We start from the raw sequence: 19,013 nt of genomic DNA, 5'->3' as shown, positions 1-19,013 counted from the left end.
TAATGGTTTATAACATGGTGTAATTTCAGGTGTACATTATTATTTATCAGTTTCTGTGTAGACTGCCTTGTGCTCACCACTGATAGTCTAATTTTTATCCATCACCATATATACGCGCCCCTTTACCACTTTCGCCCACCTCCCCAAATTAACTCAAAATGGATTCAAGACTTGAATGTGAGACCTGAAACCATAAAACTCCTAGAAGAAAATATAGGCAGTACATTCTTTGACATCAGTCTTAGCAGAATCTTTTTGAATACCATGTCTACTCAGGCATGGGAAATGAAAGAAAAAAATAAACAAATGGGACTACATCAGACTAAAGAGCTTCTGCAAGGCAAAGAAAACCATGAACAAAATGAAAAGACAGCCCACCAACTGGGAGAAAATATTTGCAAATCATATATCCAACAAGGGATTAATTTCCAAAGTGTGTTAAGGCTCTTGATAATTCTCAATTTGGTCATCTTCTGGTATTAATACTTGTTCAGATCAATATTTTAGGATAGGAGCCCCAGTGATTTCTGTTAGCCACAAGGATAAGACATAAATTCATCATTTAAAATGTATTTATTGAGCCCCTGATTTTCCTACCACTAGACTTCAGTACAATAGGGCATACCAAATATCTCTAATATATTTAAGGTGACGGAGTCCACAAATGTGAGTTTATAAAAATGAATAACCCCTTTTAAGCCAAAAGAAATATGCCACGCATCCATTTGATGATTTGTTAACTTGCCAGCTGGGGTGAACTAGTTTGTGATCCAATTGTAAGATTGTTGTGTGGTAACTGTCCCACTGGCAGTGACTTCTTGTCCAAGAGAATATAATTGGGTGTTGGTGACTCAAATGAGGCTGGGAAGACTCATCCATGACCAAATTAAAGACAACGGGGACTTTATTTGTACCCAACTCTGCACTGATCAGCATGAGACAGTGAAGAGACCCATGGGAAGGTGGGGAGACAAACTGTTTTACAATTTGAAGAAGAAAAACTGCAGATCTGAGTTGCAGAACTGCTAAGGAATGGGAGACAAAAGAGAGAACTTCACAGACTGAACCTTGATGTCTTATTTATTCCTCTTGGCTACAGAATGCCTGCCAGCAGGAGACTCATCACCAAGATATTACTGAGAAATGAAGCCAGGCAAGAAAAATATGTATTGCTTTTCTCCTCACCCCATAAATTTTGTTATTAATAAATCAGATTCTTATAGAATAGCCTGCCACAGCTGCCTCTAGAAACATGGTTTTATTAGCAGAATTATTAAAATGCACAGTAGTTTTAAGAGTGAACATTATACTTTAAAGTCAAAACGGATGTCACTGAGAACACGTGTGGTTGTTACTTACTCCTTACTTGATTTGGACCTTCACTCTTAGTTTTGTTGCTGAGATAAGGCTGCATGATTTGACATGCAATTAAAGGTGTGGTAACCTGTGGTTGACTTCCCATTCTTGGCACTCCCTGCCTAGAGGTCTGGGAAAATCCCAAAACAGTGCATCCTTATTTGAGGGCTACCTCTTTGGTGGCTTCAGCTTCCACAGGAGACATTTTTTGAACAGTACAGCAATGAGTCAGAGCGGAAATGATGCAATCCCTTTTCAAATTAAATTTGAAATGAATCTTACCAGTAAATTATGATTTTCCGATATGATCTTGCAAAGAGGGAGATTCATACTCTTTATACACTCGCTTTGCAGAAAAATTCATTTGAAAATCAATAACATATATGGGTTTTGTTTTCCCGATTGTAAACGTAAATATATGCTAATTGCAGAGAAGAGTCGCTGTGTTATCCTTCAGTGTGTGTTTATTAAGTGCTTTTTGGTCAGACAACTCCAGCTCAACAGGGCAGAGACTTGGGTTGTTGTAAACATGTAGCACATGCTCTGCGATGGAACAGGCATGACCAGGCAGGGCTGACAGCATATTAATTAAGTTTTCTTCAGTTGTAGTACTGCAGCTGCTCCCTTCTGTCACTGTTGAGTTCCTATTGTCACAGCAAATAGGAACCTAGCTCTGGGGCCTGGAATGAAGGGGAGCCCAGACAGGGCTTGAATGACGTGATTGGCCACCGTGGTGGGCCCTAGTTACTCCTATGCAAGTGGAATGATTCAAGCAACCAGGACAGGAGTTCTAGTTTAGGAGGAAAGGGGGAAAATGTGCCCTTTGTACCTCCAGGAGGAATCACTGCTCCTCTGTACCCAAGAAGACTCATCAAGGACAATTAATTCACGATCATTAATCACCCCAAAGGACCCTAGTGTTAAGCGAACTTTCCAGGTTATTTGCATTTGTGTGCTGGCAGATGACACCATGGGATATTATGGTTGCTCATGAATACATCAGCTTGTTAAGAAGATCGTAGATAGGCTGCTGGGCTGAGAGAGAAGGACCAAGTTAGTTGGTAACCAGCACCTGGGACAATTGAGGTTAACTGGTGGTTGTGATAGTAGCATGGTGGAAAAGTTGGTAATTAATTACTTTTAAAGAAAAACTGAACTAATGAACCAATCCTGTTTGTATCATGTCCACACCTTTCTCCCCACTATTAACAGATTTATTCCCAAGTTATATAAGATAATGAAGCAAAACTTAATATGGGGAGGGGACAGAAGGATCAAGCCACAAAATTAGATCATAGGCTAATAAGATAACACAGCTGGATCAGGAGATTTAATCCAGAAAGACTGATCCTAACTTCTTTTATTTAGCAATTTATTTAAGATTTCTGTTGCTTAAATTGATTATATGAAGTGAGTTGCCTTACTAGAAAGATCTCTTTTAAGGACTGCCATAATAAAATTGCAACAACTCACAGTCGCCAAGATGTTTTTAATGTATCAAACTTTTGTTATTAATATATTCAATATGATTTTGGGTCATACCAAGACTCATTTATGTATTCAACTGGCATATGCATTGAAGTCTAGCAGATAATTATGTTTAATGGTGAACAAGACAGATATAGTCTCTGCTCTCATGTGGTTTGTAATTGAGTAGTCTTTAATATTTGGTTATGATAGTCTTACTCCTTTAATCAGAGAAGCTTATAATTTAAACTTATGTTATGCTCAGTGTTAAGGATAAAAATATAAAGTACATTTCTGAGACTCAGCAACACATTTAGTTTTTCTTTTTCCTTTAAAGAAAAATTTAGTGCCCAGTAGAGCTAGGCTAGCGTATATACTCCTTAAATATTTGTAGTTTTGGGAATCATGTAATTAAATATCTGGGAGCCAATTTTATTGCAGTAGTTTTTTTTTCTGGTCTTAGAACATTTTTGGGGTATTATCTCTGAAAATGATAATAACCATACTAAATTCATACCTACAATAAATATTGAGGCCCACTATGGCAATGTGTTAGGTTCGAAGGTTATATATATATATATATAAAATATTGACTCCATGTTGAGCATGTTGACTTTACACAGTCATTTAAACATTAAAATGTAAGTTGATATTTTAGTTGTAATTTTGATAAGTTCTATGAAAGAGAAGCATTGGGTGCTATGAAAACAGCAATTGGTATGGAAGATTGGAGAAAATTTCCTTGAGGAAGGGACATTGGCTGTACTCAAAGAGATGAGTATGAGTTAAGTAGGCAAGAGAAAGGGGAGCGTACATGCAGGAGGGAGAACCTTCTAGGCAGATCTACCTTACCTCAATCTCTATCGCTATCTCCATCTCTATAATCTATCTCTATCTATCTGTTTCTATCTCTATCACTCTCTATCTCTGTCTCCCTCTATCTCTATATTTTAGGAAAAGATAAAAAGCTACAACAGGGTAAAATTTATGTGCCCGATTACAAAGCCCATTCTGCATCCTGAAGATAAGAGATGAAAACTTTTTAAGCAGCAAAGCTACAATCTTGGTAGTTTCGATTTACAGGCCGGTATTTCTATTAGCCTTAATTTTTCCTCTTGACCAACTTCAAGCTCTTCTCCATATACAACGTAATCACTATTATAGAATTATATTTGACTCAAACCTTCAGCTGGATGATTCAGCTGTGCTGCTTCAACAGAGCAGCATGAATGGCAGTGACTAGTTATTCCAAAGCAAGCATTTTAAATTAATTTTCGTATTAGATAAAAGCACTTCTTGCTTGGTGTTTTGCCCTTGACTTTCTAAAAGTAAACTTTTTATTTTAGATGAGTTTTAGATTTATAGAATTATTGCAAAGATGGTACAGAGAATTCTTGTATACCCCCCCCCACAGTTTCCTCTTTTGTTAACATCTTACATTATACGGTACTCTCATCACAATTAGTGAACCAATATTAAAATTTTAGTAGTAAGGTCCATAATTTACTCAAATTTCCTAAGTTTTTACCTAATGTCCTTTTTCTGTTCCAGGATCCCATCAGGATACGTTATAGTTAGTAGTTATGTTTTCTTGGGCTTCTCTTGTGATGGTTTCCGAGACTTTCTTTGTTTTTGATGACCTTGACAGTCTTGAGGATTATTGGTCAGATATTTTGTAGAACGTCTCTCAATTTGGATTTGTCTGATGTTTTTCTCGTGGTTGGACTGGGGTTAACGTGGTTTTGGAAGGGGGACCGCGGAGGTAAAGCACCATTGTCTTCACGTCATATCAAGAGTACATACTGTTAACATGAATTATCCCTGTTGATGTTGACCTCAATCAGCTGGCTTGAGGCAGTACTCGTCAGGTTTCTGTTCTGTAAAGTTACTCTTCTCTTCTCCCTTTCCATACAGTCCTCTTTGGAAGGAAGTCATTTTGGGCAGCTCACACTTGAGTGGGGAGTTATGCTCCCCCTCCCTAAGGGTGGAGGATCTACATAAGTTATTTGGAATTGTCTATTATCCTCCATTAACTTATTTATTTAATCATTTATTTATATCAGTATAGACTCATTTTTTATCAGTGTTTTATAGTTTTCTTTCATGTAGGTCCTGTATATATTTTGTTGATTTATACCTTAGTATTTCATTTCATTTACTATTGTAAGTGGTGTTGTTTTTTTAAATTTCAAATTCCAGTTGTTCATTGCTGATATAAAGGAAAGCAATTGACTTTTGTATATTAATCTTGTATCTTGTAATCTTGGTATAATCACTTATTAGTTCCAGGAAGTTTTTTTGGCAATTCATTGGGATTTTCTGCATAGACAATCATGTCATCTGTGAATAGAGACAGTTTTATTTCTTCCTTTAAAATCTGTATACCTTTTATTTTCTTTTCTTGTCTTATTATACTTGCTAGGATTTCCAGTACAATGTTGAACAGGAGGTGTGAGAGAGGACACCTTGACTTGTTCCTAAATTTAGGGGAAAGCGTCCAGTTTTTCACCATTAAGGATGATGTTAGCTGTAGATTTTCTTATAGATGTCTTTCAACGCATTGACGAAATTATTCACTATTCTTACTTTGCTAAGAGTTTTTTTTTTTTATCATGAATGGGTATTGGATTTTGTCAAATGCTTTTTATGTGTCAATTGATATGACTGTATGACTTCCTGTTTTCTCTGTTGAAGTGGTGGATTACATTGATTTATTTTCAAATGTTGAACTTGCCTTACATATCTGGAATAAATTGCATTTGGTCATGGTACATAATTTCTTTTATACATTGTTGGATTTGACTTGCTGACATATTGTTGATGATTTTTGTGCCAATGCTCAGAAGAAATATTGGTCTGTAGTATTCCTTTCTTGTGATGTCTATATCTGATTTTTAGTATTAAGGTAGTATTGTTGGACTCATAGAATGAGTTAGGAAGTGTTTCCTCCACTTTTGTTTTCTGAAAGAGACCATAGAGAACTGGCATGGTTTCTTATATACTTTTTAGAAATAATTTGTGAAACTACCTAGGCCTGGTGATTTCTCTTTTGGGAAGTTATTAATTATTGATTCAATTTATTTTATAGATACAGGGATATTCACGTTATTTGTTTCACCTTGTGCAAGTTTTGGTACTTTGTATCTTTCAAGTAATTGATCCATTGCATTTAAATGATCAGATTTATGGACATAGAGTTGTTCATGGTGTTCCTTTGTATCCTTTTAATGTTGCTGGGACCAGTGATGGTGACTCTTCTTTCATTTATGATATTGGTAATTTATGTCTTCTCTCCTTTTTAAAAAATTTTCCTGGGTAGGGGGCCAGCCTGAGGGTGCAGCAGTTAAGTGCACGCGCTCCGCTTTGGCAGCCCAGGGTTCACAGGTTCGGATCCCAGGGGCGCACCGATGCACTGCTTGTCAAGCCATGCTGTGGTGGCATCCCATATAAAGTAGAGGAAGATGGGCATGGATGTTAGCTGAGGGCCAATCTTCCTCAGCAAAAAAAGAAAAAAAAAGAGGAAGATTAGCATTGGGTGTTAGATTAGGGCTGGTCTTCCTCACACACATGCAAAAAATTTCCTGGCTAGAAGTTTATCAGTTTTATTGATCTTTTCAAAGAACCCATTTTGATTTTGTTTATTGTGTTTCTGTTTTCAATTTTATTAATTTCTGCTCTAATTTTATTATTTCTCTTCTCCTTACTTTAGGTTTAGCTTGGTCTTCTTTCTCTAGTTTCCAAAGGTGGAAACTTAGGTTATTGATATATTTTTCTTCTTATCTAATATATGCATTTAATGCTATAAGTTTTCCTCTAAGCACTGATTTTCTTACATCTCACAAATTTTGATGTTTTATTTTCATTTTCATTTAGTTCAAAATATTTTAAAATTTCTATTTAGACTTCTTCCTTAACCCATATGTTCTTTAAAAGGGTGTTGTTTAATTTCTCCAAATATTTGGGAATTTTCCAGGTATCTTTTTGTTATTGATTTCTAGTTTATTTCCATTCTGGTCTGAGAGCATACTTTGTATTATTTCTATTTTTAAAATTTGTTAAGAGTGTTTTTATAGCCCAGAATGTGGTCTATCTTGGTGAGCGTTCCATTGGAATTTGAGAATAATGTGTATTCATCTGTCGTTTGATGGAATAGTCTATAAATATCAATTAGATAAAGTTGATTGTTAGTGTTGTTGAGGTCAACTCTATCCATATTGATTTTCCGCTTACTTGAACTATTGGTTATTGACAAGGAGATGATGAAGTTTCCAACTGTAATAGTAGATTTGTCTATTTTTCTTTTCAGTTCTAACCATGTTTCCTCCCACCAGAAATATCTAAGGAAAAAAAAGACTGGGTAAAATATATGAAACAACTGTTTTTAAACCTTGGGTATCAGGCAGTGTGGGGAAATATGTGAAACGAGCCCTACAATTGCTCCAACTTCTTGCCTGGAGAGAAGTTCCAGGCCGTAGCTCAGGGAGGGGGAACTCAGGTAAAATTAAACGTAGAAGGTAGCACATGATCGTTGTGCAATGAACGGCACAGGAAAGAACAGAGAGAGGTGGAGCCACTAGATTGGGGTGGGATCCAAGATTGACTATGGATGAAATGAGATTTTACTTGGGCTTTGGAGACTGATATAAGAGCGGTAGAAAGAGCACAAGGTGGTGATCTTGGAAAGTATTATAAAAAGTGGCACAGACCCCACCCTGTTTCATAAAAATAAAGGTTTGCAGAGGGCATTTGTAAAGATAGGTTTGAAAAGTACTTTGGGATCATTTGTGGAAATTCATGAATCTTAATGCAGTGCTTGATTTTATTTGGTTGGTCAGTAGCTTTTTACATTTAAAATAAAACCAGTAAACCCTTTTAAAAATAAGTTATTTCTCCTCTCCCAATACAAAACACATTATATATATAAACATAGCTGCTTTAGACAAATGAGGGGAATGGGGCCACCAGAAGCCCCAACCGCGGTCTTCTCTGATACCCCCTTAACTGCCAAGAGTCTTCTGGGCATAATTCAACAACTCCTGCTGTAGGCTGAGGAAGTGTTTGAGGGATTTAGACAGACAATAACAGGATAAAATGGGTGTGTAATGGAGATGAATCAATCTCCAATTAATCAGATTGGATGGGAGATTGAGGGTAGGCAAGGACACAAATTAGGAGCTGCTGCATAGATCTAGGCAAGAAGGGACAGGGATATGAACTAGGATGGTGGCAATGAAGATAGAAAGCAAGGAACTAAAGAAAGAGATATGTGAGGAAATACTAGGTTGTAGTGATTTGTTAGATGTGAAAGGAGTAGGGGCAAGAGCATGAAGTAGCTTAGAATAAACTGGGTAATTCATTGTCTCTTGACCTGATGCACTTAGAGGCTATAATAATATTTATAATGATCCATAACTACATAATTTATCTAGGTTCAAATATCTGCACTGCCCTTTACATGACCCTTGGGCATGATAGTTGTTCTAACGATCCTTTGTTAACTTCGTTAACAGTTCCTACCTTATAGGATTCATTTCTAGTATTTGAAGGGAAGGCATTAGAACTGATGCAGGAGAGTTTCTCTGGAGCGAGTTTTATTAGTTCTTATCTTTATTTAATTCTTCACTACTCAGCACTTCTGTTTTCTTCAACATGTTGAGTTAAAAAGCTTTTAGTGTATTTCTTTGTCTGGCTTTTTAATACCTCATGAATAATGTGGAATTATTGAGAAATAAAAGAAAAGTGATTATGCAAATGTTTGAAATATTTAATAATGCATTAAAATAGTCTTAGGGAACTGAAAAAATAACTTTACTGAGGTTATACTAGCTTTTTGTAGAGCATAGGGTATTAAGAAGAAAAAAGATCATTTCAGAGAAAAATTTAAAAAGTAGAATGCATTAGAATAATCCAATGAATTCTATTAATTAATGGATGTTCAGATAGTATATTAATTTTTCCTGAGATACAATAGCCAAGCCAAAGAAAAGAAAAAAAAGAATGATTAACAAACTCTAAAGTAATTAGAAGTACTGTTTCAAAAAGTCTAGTTCGACACATTAGGACAGATCTTTTTATTTTAGGGCCAGGATGTAATTGTTTAAGCAGTTGAAATGTCTTTAGCCCTTCTCCTGTGAGGTCTGAGCCCCTGTACTGCCTTGCAGCGTACCTCTCAGATCCCAGGCAGCCTTGGAAGAGATTCCTGAGAACCTGCCTTAACTAGAGAGTGCCCTGCGCACCATCTCTGTCCCTTTCATTTTCATTTCAGTTGCCTGTGTTTATTAGTTTAATAAAATCCCTTAAATTAACACTTCCTAGTGGATTAGAATCACTCAAATTTACTTTGAGTGTTACTAAGTAGACATTCTATACTTAACTTCTCTAAATCCTTACAACAGTGTGACAAGGATATTAGAGTAGGCTTAACCCAAGGGGGTAAAATTCAAGCAGGTTGTATTTCACACTTACGATGTGCTTAGTGGATGAGAGAGAGTTTGTTTTCTCAATCCCTCATATGAAACCGGTGGGTAATCCTTGAATTATCATAAGCTTAAAGTTTATTATGGGAATGTAAAGAAATTTGCTTTGACACAAGTATTGTCTAATCAATGACACACTTGAGAGCTAATAATGTGTGCACACTAGCATATCCATTGCATGACATCTGTATCGTGCTGCTGAATATTTTGCTCAACCATTCTGGAAAGTGACATTTTCGTGTCCTGAATGACAGTGCAGTCTTGTTTATATGGCATTCCAAGCCAAAATGCTATTTGCTACAAATCAAGGTCTTGACTGTCAAGAGGCTGCCTGTTTTGTATTTGCACGATCTAAGCTAATTGTTCTTTTCCTTCTGCTTTGTGAACTGGTATTTCAGTCTTTTGGTTTAAGAATAAAGTCGGATAAAGGGAAGTGAGCTTAAGTAAAATATGTATCAATCTACGTTGCTGTTCTGTAAATAATTCTGGAAAATGTCTTGGTAGGGAGCAGAGAATGAGTTTTTAATTTTCATCTTTGGATTTCCATTATGCATGCTGCTCCTATGCCACATAGCTCTATATAATTGAGAACTGGCCATATGTTCCATAGCGATACAGCCTGTAATCATTGGTCCGGATCTGCAGTTCTCATTTAACCTAGGTTAAAACAGAAGTAGAAGTTGGGTTATTTTTTATCTTCTTCCACTCAATTCCAGTTCAATTTCTTTTGAACTACTATAAGATGTTTGTGCAATGTTGTCACTGATAATGACACTGGTATGTCACTGGTAATGTGACAATTACTACTTACAAGTAGAAAAGAATGCCTTCCTCATTGAGCCATGCCCTGGGAGCCTATCATATGCAGTTGGCCACATAATATGTACAATTTTCTTTTTTTTTTTTCTGTTTATACATTTTGTAGGGACTTCGGTATTTGAAACATATAGTACATTTGGGGGTAAATTAGAGAAAATATTTGTTAGTGCTAATTGAGCGTATCTTTCCGTATTGACTATTTTATGATTTTATAAATATTCAACTCTCTCCTTGATCTCTCCAGTTGTATTTTTTTGTCCTACATCCCAAACCTGTGGCCATTTTTGTCTTGTGTTCAACAACCTGAATCATGTCTTTGTGAGACTCAAAGAGGTGTGGTGGTTCAACTCACTGCTTTAAGTAGGACTACACCTAAACTGTCTGAGTAGTTTACTTTTAAATTTCTCCCAGAAAGGAAATTTCATGATTTGGCTTACATGTAACTTCCTCTCTTTGAGAAGCTTGCTTTGTCTTCTCCCTGAATCACTTCCTTTCTTCTGTTGTGTTTTGGGCAATTCACTCATTCATTCAATGAATACTGAATAACTTTTGATTAATGTCTGTCTCCCCCTAAGCTGAAAACTTGATGGAGGGTAACATGATTTGTCTTTGTTTACCACTGCACCATCTGTGAATATATATTGTAAGTATTGAACAATTTTTTACCATTGGACAAATACTTTGATAAATAATTTTTGATAACTGCTGCTACTGGTACCCGAATTGAGTCTAAAATTCTTCTTCTGGAAATCAGATTGTCTGCAGTATGACTGTTTGGAACTTTTACAGTGAGTGGTAATACTGTTTTGCATTGTTTGACCAACCTTCTATCTCCTTGTCTTTATCTTTGAAATCTTTTAAAATGAAGATAAAGTACATTTATAATAGAAAGCATAAACTTTATTTTTAAAGAGTAAAATGCTTATATTTAGTTGTAATCAAGCAACTCCTGGTTTCATCTTAGGGAAAACAGTATCAGCTTTAACCATTTCTTTTTCAGTCAACTTAGCTGCCTTTATGATTCCCTGTAGATCTGATATTAAAAGATTTAAATTGCTGCTGCAGCTTCCTTGCGAGATCTGTTTACATTCTCAATCTCTTTCTAAAGTTGTAGAGTAGGAGGGTAAATTGTATTTGAGTAATACACTGACTAGTACTGAAGAACAATGCACTTTTCTAACCCAGTCCTCACCAAAAGTAGGTAAGTACCAATCAGAATTTATCCTTTCAAAGTCCTGACCTCAGAATTTCTTAAGAAATGAGAACCTAAGGGAATTCTTTGCTTTTGATCTTCTTTTTCTATTTTTCTTTCCAAGGCTACTGGTGTTACATTTCAAATAGAAGATCACGGAGTCATACAATCTCAGGATAGAGGGTGTGTTGAAGGGCACCTAGTGCCGATGACTACTACATAATTGAGTCCCTTTGGTAACATTCCTGCAAAGTCTTCATGCAGTCTGTTCTTGGAAACCTCCAGTGATTCAACACATCATTTCCTATGGCAGCAGATTCTTTCTTCCTTGTCAGCTTTGACTATTACAGACTGCTTCCTTATACTGAACTCTAACTACTCAGAGTTTCCATATATTTCTTCTATTTTACCATTTGGGCTCATAAAGAGCAGGTTGAACCCATCTCTCTTCGTCTGTTTGGGCTGCTGTAACAGAAGTACCGTAGACTGGGTGGCGTAAACAACAAATGTTTATTTTTCACAGTTCTGGAGGCCGGAAGTCCAAGATCAAGGGGCCGGCAGATCTGGAGTCTGGTGAGGGTCAGCTTCCTGGCTTGCAGACAGCTATCTTCTCATAGTCTCACATGGTAGAGAGAGCAAACTAGCTCTCTGATCTTTTCTTATAAGGGCAGTAATTCCATTTATGAGGGCTCCACCCTCCTGACCTAATCACCTCCCTCACCTTCAAATACCGTCACATTGGGGAATTGGATTTCAACATGTGAATTTTGGGAGGACACAAACATTCAGACCACAGCGCCACCTTATACTGGACAGCCCATTTGAGAGGGATGCTCATGTTTCCTCTAAGTCTTCCTTTCTCTAGTCTAACCCCTCTTAGTTCTTCAGTTGTTTTCCATGTGACGTGATTTCATATCTCCTCACCATCCTAGCTACTCTAATCTGAACAGATTTATTTTGCTTACATATACAGCATTCAGCAACGAGTGTGCTACTCGAGGTGTGCTCTGATGAGCTGAGAGTAGGGTGTGAGTACCATTTCCCTTATTTCAGATATTATAATCTCATTAATAGTTGAAATACCTCAGGACAATGATGGGTCAGATACAACTGTTCTTCTCGTCTGAACTGTTTTACTTCTACATGTCCTTCAATTTGTCAACTTTGTCGATAATGGATAAAATTTTAAAAGTCTGTTAACTGAAAAAAAAAATCTCCATTTCAAAGCCAGGCTCTCAAATCGTACTTAATAGAGAATGGTCTTGGACAAGTTCATTAACCTCTCTAAGTAGCAGTTCCCCAATATTTACCTGACAAGATCATTGTGAGGACTAAATTAGTTGTAAAGTGGATGTAACGTGCTTAAAACATGTGGTGAGTGCTCAGTGCATATTAGTGGTAATAATCTTTGCTATTATTACTTATTCCAAGAGTTCTGAGAAATGCTTATTTTAGTACTGAACAAATAGGAAGGGTCTGTGGCTTCATTATATTTTTAAAGTATCATGTAATATATCTAATCTGGATCTACAAGAATAAAAGTCATGCATAAAAAATTCGCAGCCATATATTTGTCCAAATTCCTTGACAAATTAGAACAAAATAGAGCTAAGTTCTGACATTAGTTATTCATTTGTTATGAAGTGATAGAACTGGTGATATGTTATAAAGAGTGTTTACTTCTCATGTCTTTAATATTAAAAATAATTGTATTAACTTTTTACCAGAATGATTATTACTTTCATATAAGTCTAAGAACTGTTGCTGTCTAACTTATTTGGGAAAGATTAACGTTTTTGAAAATATAGAAGCTTGTATTAGTTTTTGTCTTTGTAAAATATTTGTTTTGGCTGATACATTTCAACACCACAGCATGGCCTTTTCCAGATTAAGATGCTGAGCCGAAATGTCAAAAGAGATGGGATTCTCCCTCCCCCGTGTAATTTAGTTAGTGAGAACCACAGCTGGGTAAACCTTTGGGGGGAAATTATTTTCAACTATTTAAAAACTTTTATATTGGGAAAAGAGACATACATTTGTGAAAATCTTAGAACCAACTAAACTACTTGAGGGTTGTGGGTCAATTCCTAAGGTGATGGGGTATAGCTTAGTAGCAGTGACGGATTTACTGAGCGCCTGTGGGATCCAGAGGCCGTCAGAGACATTTTGGAAAAGTTATTTCTCTTCAGTGTCTTCCATTAAGAGGTCTACTTGGATGATAAAGATGTTCACTAAATGCTTTTTTAAGATGCTTTTTAAATTTACTATTAAAAGAATATTCAGAGCAGAAGCAATCTTTGATGCTAAGCCATATTTCAAGAATGACTAATTTTTATACTTCTGTTCTTTTTATAGCATCTGTTACATACACACACACACACACACACACACACACACAGACGCACACAAATGGTTTGTCAGACCCAGCTTGTACTGGTTCACAAAAGCCTATTGTTAAAATTTTCAGGAGTTTTATAGGCCGATTGATGTTTGACAAGTAGCTTGAAATTTGCCGTGGTGGGAGTATTTACACCATGGAAATTGGTGAATGCTACAAATCAAAGCCTTTATTTTTTGTCTTGGACAGCTGGTTGTTAAACACTTACACAGCACACTTGCACGCCACAGTATTTCTTTAAATAAAATAAAGGCTATTAGCACTGAAGATGGTTTAGTATGGAAGTTTATGTGAGAAAAAAAATAAACTGTTTTTTTTCCTGTATTCTCAGGGATACGGAAAGATCGAAGAGGAGGGAGAATGTTGAAACACAAGCGCCAGAGAGACGATGGGGAGGGCAGGAATGAAGCAGGGCCCTCTGGAGACATGAGGGCTTCCAACTTTTGGCCAAGCCCTCTCTTGATTAAGCACACTAAGAAGAACAGCCCAGCCTTGTCCCTGACAGCCGAGCAAATGGTCAGTGCCTTGCTGGATGCTGAGCCTCCTCTCATCTATTCCGACTACGATGCTAGCAGACCCTTCAGCGAGGCTTCCATGATGGGTCTGCTGACCAACCTTGCAGACAGGGAGCTGGTTCACATGATCAACTGGGCGAAGAGGGTGCCAGGTAAGCACGCTAAAGCTTGACTTTTATTTTAAAGTCAATAAATATTCATGAACTGGTTGTGATGTCATGGGAGAAAGAGTGGGAAACAACAGCTTGTTATCTAATTGGTTTCAAGGGTACATCAGAATTTGATCATTTTCAGTATCAACACACTGTAATTCTCCTGGAAATTAGGAAATGATGTTTTAAAATCAAAATCTAAAAGATTAAGGTCTTTAACCTGATGTCATTTATTTTTAACTCATTCTCCGAAACATCTGGGGACACTACATAATGAATGCATTTAATATTCTAGGTTCACAGTGTCGGGAATTTTTAACACTAAATGATCTGTGCTCTACAAATTTTAATATTGAGGAATTTTGGGGCCGGCCAAGTGGCTTAGCGGTTAAGTGCGCGCGCTCTGCTGCTGGCGGCCCGCATTCGGATCCCGGGCCCACACCGACGCACCGCTTCTCCTGCCATGCTGAGGCCGCGCCCCACATACAGCAGCTAGAAGGATGTGCACTTGTGACATACAACTGTCTACTGGGGCTTTGGGGGCAAAAATAAATAAATAAAATTAAAAAAAAATATTGAGGACTTTTGTTCAAAACACCTTAATTATTAATAAACATTTCCACCTTAAAAATATTTTCTTTTAAGGCATTTATGGACTAAAGAGGTAATAGTAGGCTTCTTTACTGTATGCCAATTATTTGCTCAACCATCTATTCGTAATATTTTATGAGAAAGGTAATATGATAGAAAAATAAATTAGGTTCTCATCCCTGAGAGGAGCTTGTGGAAAGACATGGGGGCTGAAGTGACGCTTGCTCCTTCAGTTGATTCTCTCAGAACTGATGTTCCTGTAAAACTTGACTGTTGGCTCTTGTTGTTCAGGGAGAAGACTAGTTGTTATGGAAACAAGACTAGAAAATGACCTCCTCCATGCCCCACCATATCCATTCAGGAGCTAACATAAATGAACCAAGGCAAGAGGAAGTTAGATCTTTTTTCTGGGCTTATAGATCAAATGAGTAATGGATTTAGACAGAGATTGTCTCCTTTGGTTTCTTTTAATAGATGATATGAATTATTACCTATGAAGCATGGGGTGTTTTGCATTAAACCAAATAAATGTGGAGTTTCATACTTGCACTTCAAAGTTCACCAATCTGTTATAGGCCAAGTGAACATTTGTCTGGCCTTAGAGACTAGTTCATGTATTTGCATATATTAACATATAAACATGTGGCCCTTTGAATAAGAAGCCAGCAATGTTGTGATCCAAACTAGAGGGCATCCGTTTAGGTGGTGGAGATTGGGTTACATGGAAGCATGGGGATTAACAGGCATATTTAGATTTTCAGGGTCAGTCCAACTGGCAAATAAAAACTCCTGACTATTTTTGGAATTAAGAGTTTTACTGAGCGGTTACCTACCTTAGCATTCTCACGTGAAGCAGATCCATGATAAGCAAATATTGGAATCTAAATGTAATGTGGTTATAGGTTTTATCTTTATATTTGTTATTGCCTTTTTTAAAAATATTTTGGGAGAAGAGAAACAAACAAACAACTAATGGCCATAGCCCTAAGAACCAACTCCTAGTTGCTAAGTTTTATTGTCCCTGAAGCATATATTTTCCCTCATGAAGACTTGATGATATTAGTTTGAGTATTGCTGAACTCAAGTAGCTATCTTTCGTACTTATCAATAGATTCCCACCACGACATTTTTCTAATTATAAAAATTTGAAGGGTATTTGAAACAACTGGGATTATGTTCAAATACATTACCAGTGGGTGAAGAATTCATGGCAACAATCTTCCAAATTTAGGAATAAAATGGAGACAGAAATCAAGAAAAGAAAAATATTATGTCCTTGCTTAGCCATCTCGTTGTTAAACCCAGAACTAAATACGTTTATGATAATGAGATGTGTAGCACAACTACTCTATAATTTGATTATGCTAGTCTAAAAGACTTGAATGATTCTAAAATCCTTGGGGCCAAACTATATCTTGTTGCTCGGTGGTTTTTAAAAAAAGAATGAAATTATATATTTGTGTGTGTGTGTGTGTGTGTGTACTGTTGGAACACAGCTGTTGTAAATCAAAAGCCTCCTTGTCTGACCAAGCAGCATAAAAATAGTCATTGACTGTAAAAAGATGAAAATGAGGGAAGAAAAAAGCCTTCTGGAAAAACCTTGAAGATGACTGTCAAGTTTTCAGAAAAATTGACCAAGTCACGTTTTGAAAAGCTTTAATACATCCAAATGTCATCTGTTATTTAAAAAAATGGCCCGCATTGAAAATCTAATATAGATAATATTACATTTATGTGGTAATAGTTTGAGAATAATAATAGTGGTAATTTTAAAAAGAGGTCATAGAAGGCATCATTAGTAAGAAGATTAGCAAGAAAGCCAGTTCTAGAAGTACCTGGAATTAGCTATATGATACAAAAACCTGCTTGGGACAAGCCTCAGAATGATTATTAATAGAATAGAAATTGTGAATTGACTTCAGTTTTTAAAATTCCAGCTTTATTGAGGTATAACTGACAAATAAAATTATAAGATACTTAAAGCGTACATAGTGGTGATTTGATATATGTATCCACTGTGAAAGGATTCCTTCTATCTAGGTAATTAACGCATCCATCACCTCACACATTTATCTTTTTTTAGTGAGAACCTTTAAGTTCTACTCTCTTAACAAATTTCAATTATACAATACAGTGTTATCAACTATAGTCACTATGTTTCACATTAGATCCTCAGACTTTATTCATCTTATAACTGAAAGTTTGTACCTTTTTACCAACTTCTCTCTATTTACCCCATCCCCCAGCCCCTGGTAACAACTTTTCTACTCTGTTTCTATGAGTTGTACTTGTTTTTAGATTCCACATAAGAGTGGTACCATCCAGTATTTATCTTTCTTTACTTGGCTTGTTTCACTTAGTATAATGCCCTTAAGATCCATCCATGTTGTCGCAAATGGCGGAATTTCCTTTTTTCTCATGGCTGAATAATATTTCATTGTATATGTATATACTACATCTTCCTTATCCATTTATTTCTTGACAGACATTTAGGTTGTTTCTGTATCCTGGCTATTGTGAATAATGCTGCCATGAACATAGGAGTGCAGCTGTCTCTTCAATATCCTGTTTTCATTTATATTGGTTATATACTCAGATGTGGAATTGTTGGATCATATGGCAGTTCTAGTTTTAATTTTTTGATGAACCTGCATACTGTTTTCTGCAGTGGCTGTACCAGTTTACATTCCCAGCAACAGTGCACAGGGTTCCCTTTTCTCCACGTCTTCACCAACACTTGATATCTCTTGTCTTTTTGATGAGAGTCATTCTAACAGATGTGAGATGATATCTCATTGTGGTTTTGATTTGTATTTTCCTGATGATTAGTGATGTTGAGCACCTTTTCATTTACTTGTTGGCCATCTGTGTGTCTTCTTTGGAAAATTGTCTATCCAGTTTATTTTTAATCAGATTGTTTATTTTTTGGTATTGAGTTGTATGAGTTCTTTACATATTTTGGATATTAACCCCTTAATCAGGTACATGATTTGTAAATATTTTTCCCATTTGGTAGGTTGCCTTTTCATTTTGTTATGGTCTCCTTTGCTGTGCAGAAGCTTTTTAGCTTGATGTAGTCTCGCTTGTTGATTTTTGTTTTTGTTGTCTGGGCTTTTGGCATCAAATCCAAAAAGTCATCGTCAAGACTGATGTCAAGGAGATTAACCCCTATGTTTCCTTCTAGGAATTTTATTGTTTCAAGTCTATGTTCAAGTCCTTAATCCATTTTTAGTTGATTTTTGTATATGGTGTAATATAGTGGTCCAGTTTCATTTTTTTCACTTGTTTCTTTTTCAGTTTGTGTGTACCCTTAAAGCTGAAGTGAGTCCCTTGTAGACAGCATATAGATGGGTCTTGTTTTTTATCCATTCAGCCATTCTCTGTCTTTTGATTGGAGAATTTAGTCCACTTACATTTAAATTAATTATTGATAGATATGGACTTACTATTGCCATTTTGTTAATTGTTTTCTGGCTGTTGTGTAATTCCTTTGTTCTTTTTCTCCTCTCTTGCTTTCTTCCTTTGTGATTTAATGATTTTCTGTAGTGGTATGCTTAGATTTTCTTCTCTTTATCTTCTGTGTATCTATGATAGGTTTTTGCTTTGTGGTTACTGTGAGGCTTACATAAAACATCTTATATTGATAACAGTCTATTTTAAGCTGATAACCACTTTGAACACATACTAAAGCTCTACATTTTTATCCCTCTCCCACACTTTATTTTTTTTATTTTTTATTTTTGGTGAGGAAGATTAGCCCTGAGCTAACATCTGTTGCCAATCCTCCTCTTTTTGCTGAGGAAGATTGGCCCTGGGCTAACATCCATGCCCATCTTCCTCTACTTTATATGTGGGACACCTGCCACAGCATGGCTTCATAAGCGGTGTGTAGGTCTGTGCCCAGGATCTGAACTTGTGAAACCCTGGGCTACCGAAGGGGAGCATGCGAACTTAACCACTATGCCACCAGTCCGGCCCCCACACTTTATGTTTTTGATGTCACAATTTACTTCTTTTTACCTTGTGTATCCATTAACAAATTATTGT

General features: G+C 36.4%; 1 protein-coding gene across 2 annotated transcripts in view; it reads left to right on the top strand.

Annotated features, from left to right (window-relative positions):
• The window catches only part of ESR1 (estrogen receptor 1), a 253,330-nt gene that overhangs the window by 88,168 nt on the left and 146,149 nt on the right, over positions 1–19,013 (top strand). For both annotated transcript variants that reach the window (XM_058534133.1, XM_058534134.1), the window contains exon 4: positions 14,040–14,375. In XM_058534133.1, the coding sequence (XP_058390116.1) occupies positions 14,040–14,375 (336 nt within the window). The remainder of the gene's footprint in view (positions 1–14,039; positions 14,376–19,013) is intronic.

This window comes from Diceros bicornis, chromosome 39 (genome assembly GCF_020826845.1).
Source record: "Diceros bicornis minor isolate mBicDic1 chromosome 39, mDicBic1.mat.cur, whole genome shotgun sequence".
Classification (NCBI taxonomy): domain Eukaryota; kingdom Metazoa; phylum Chordata; class Mammalia; order Perissodactyla; family Rhinocerotidae; genus Diceros; species Diceros bicornis.
This window is presented reverse-complemented; position numbering and strand designations above follow the sequence as displayed.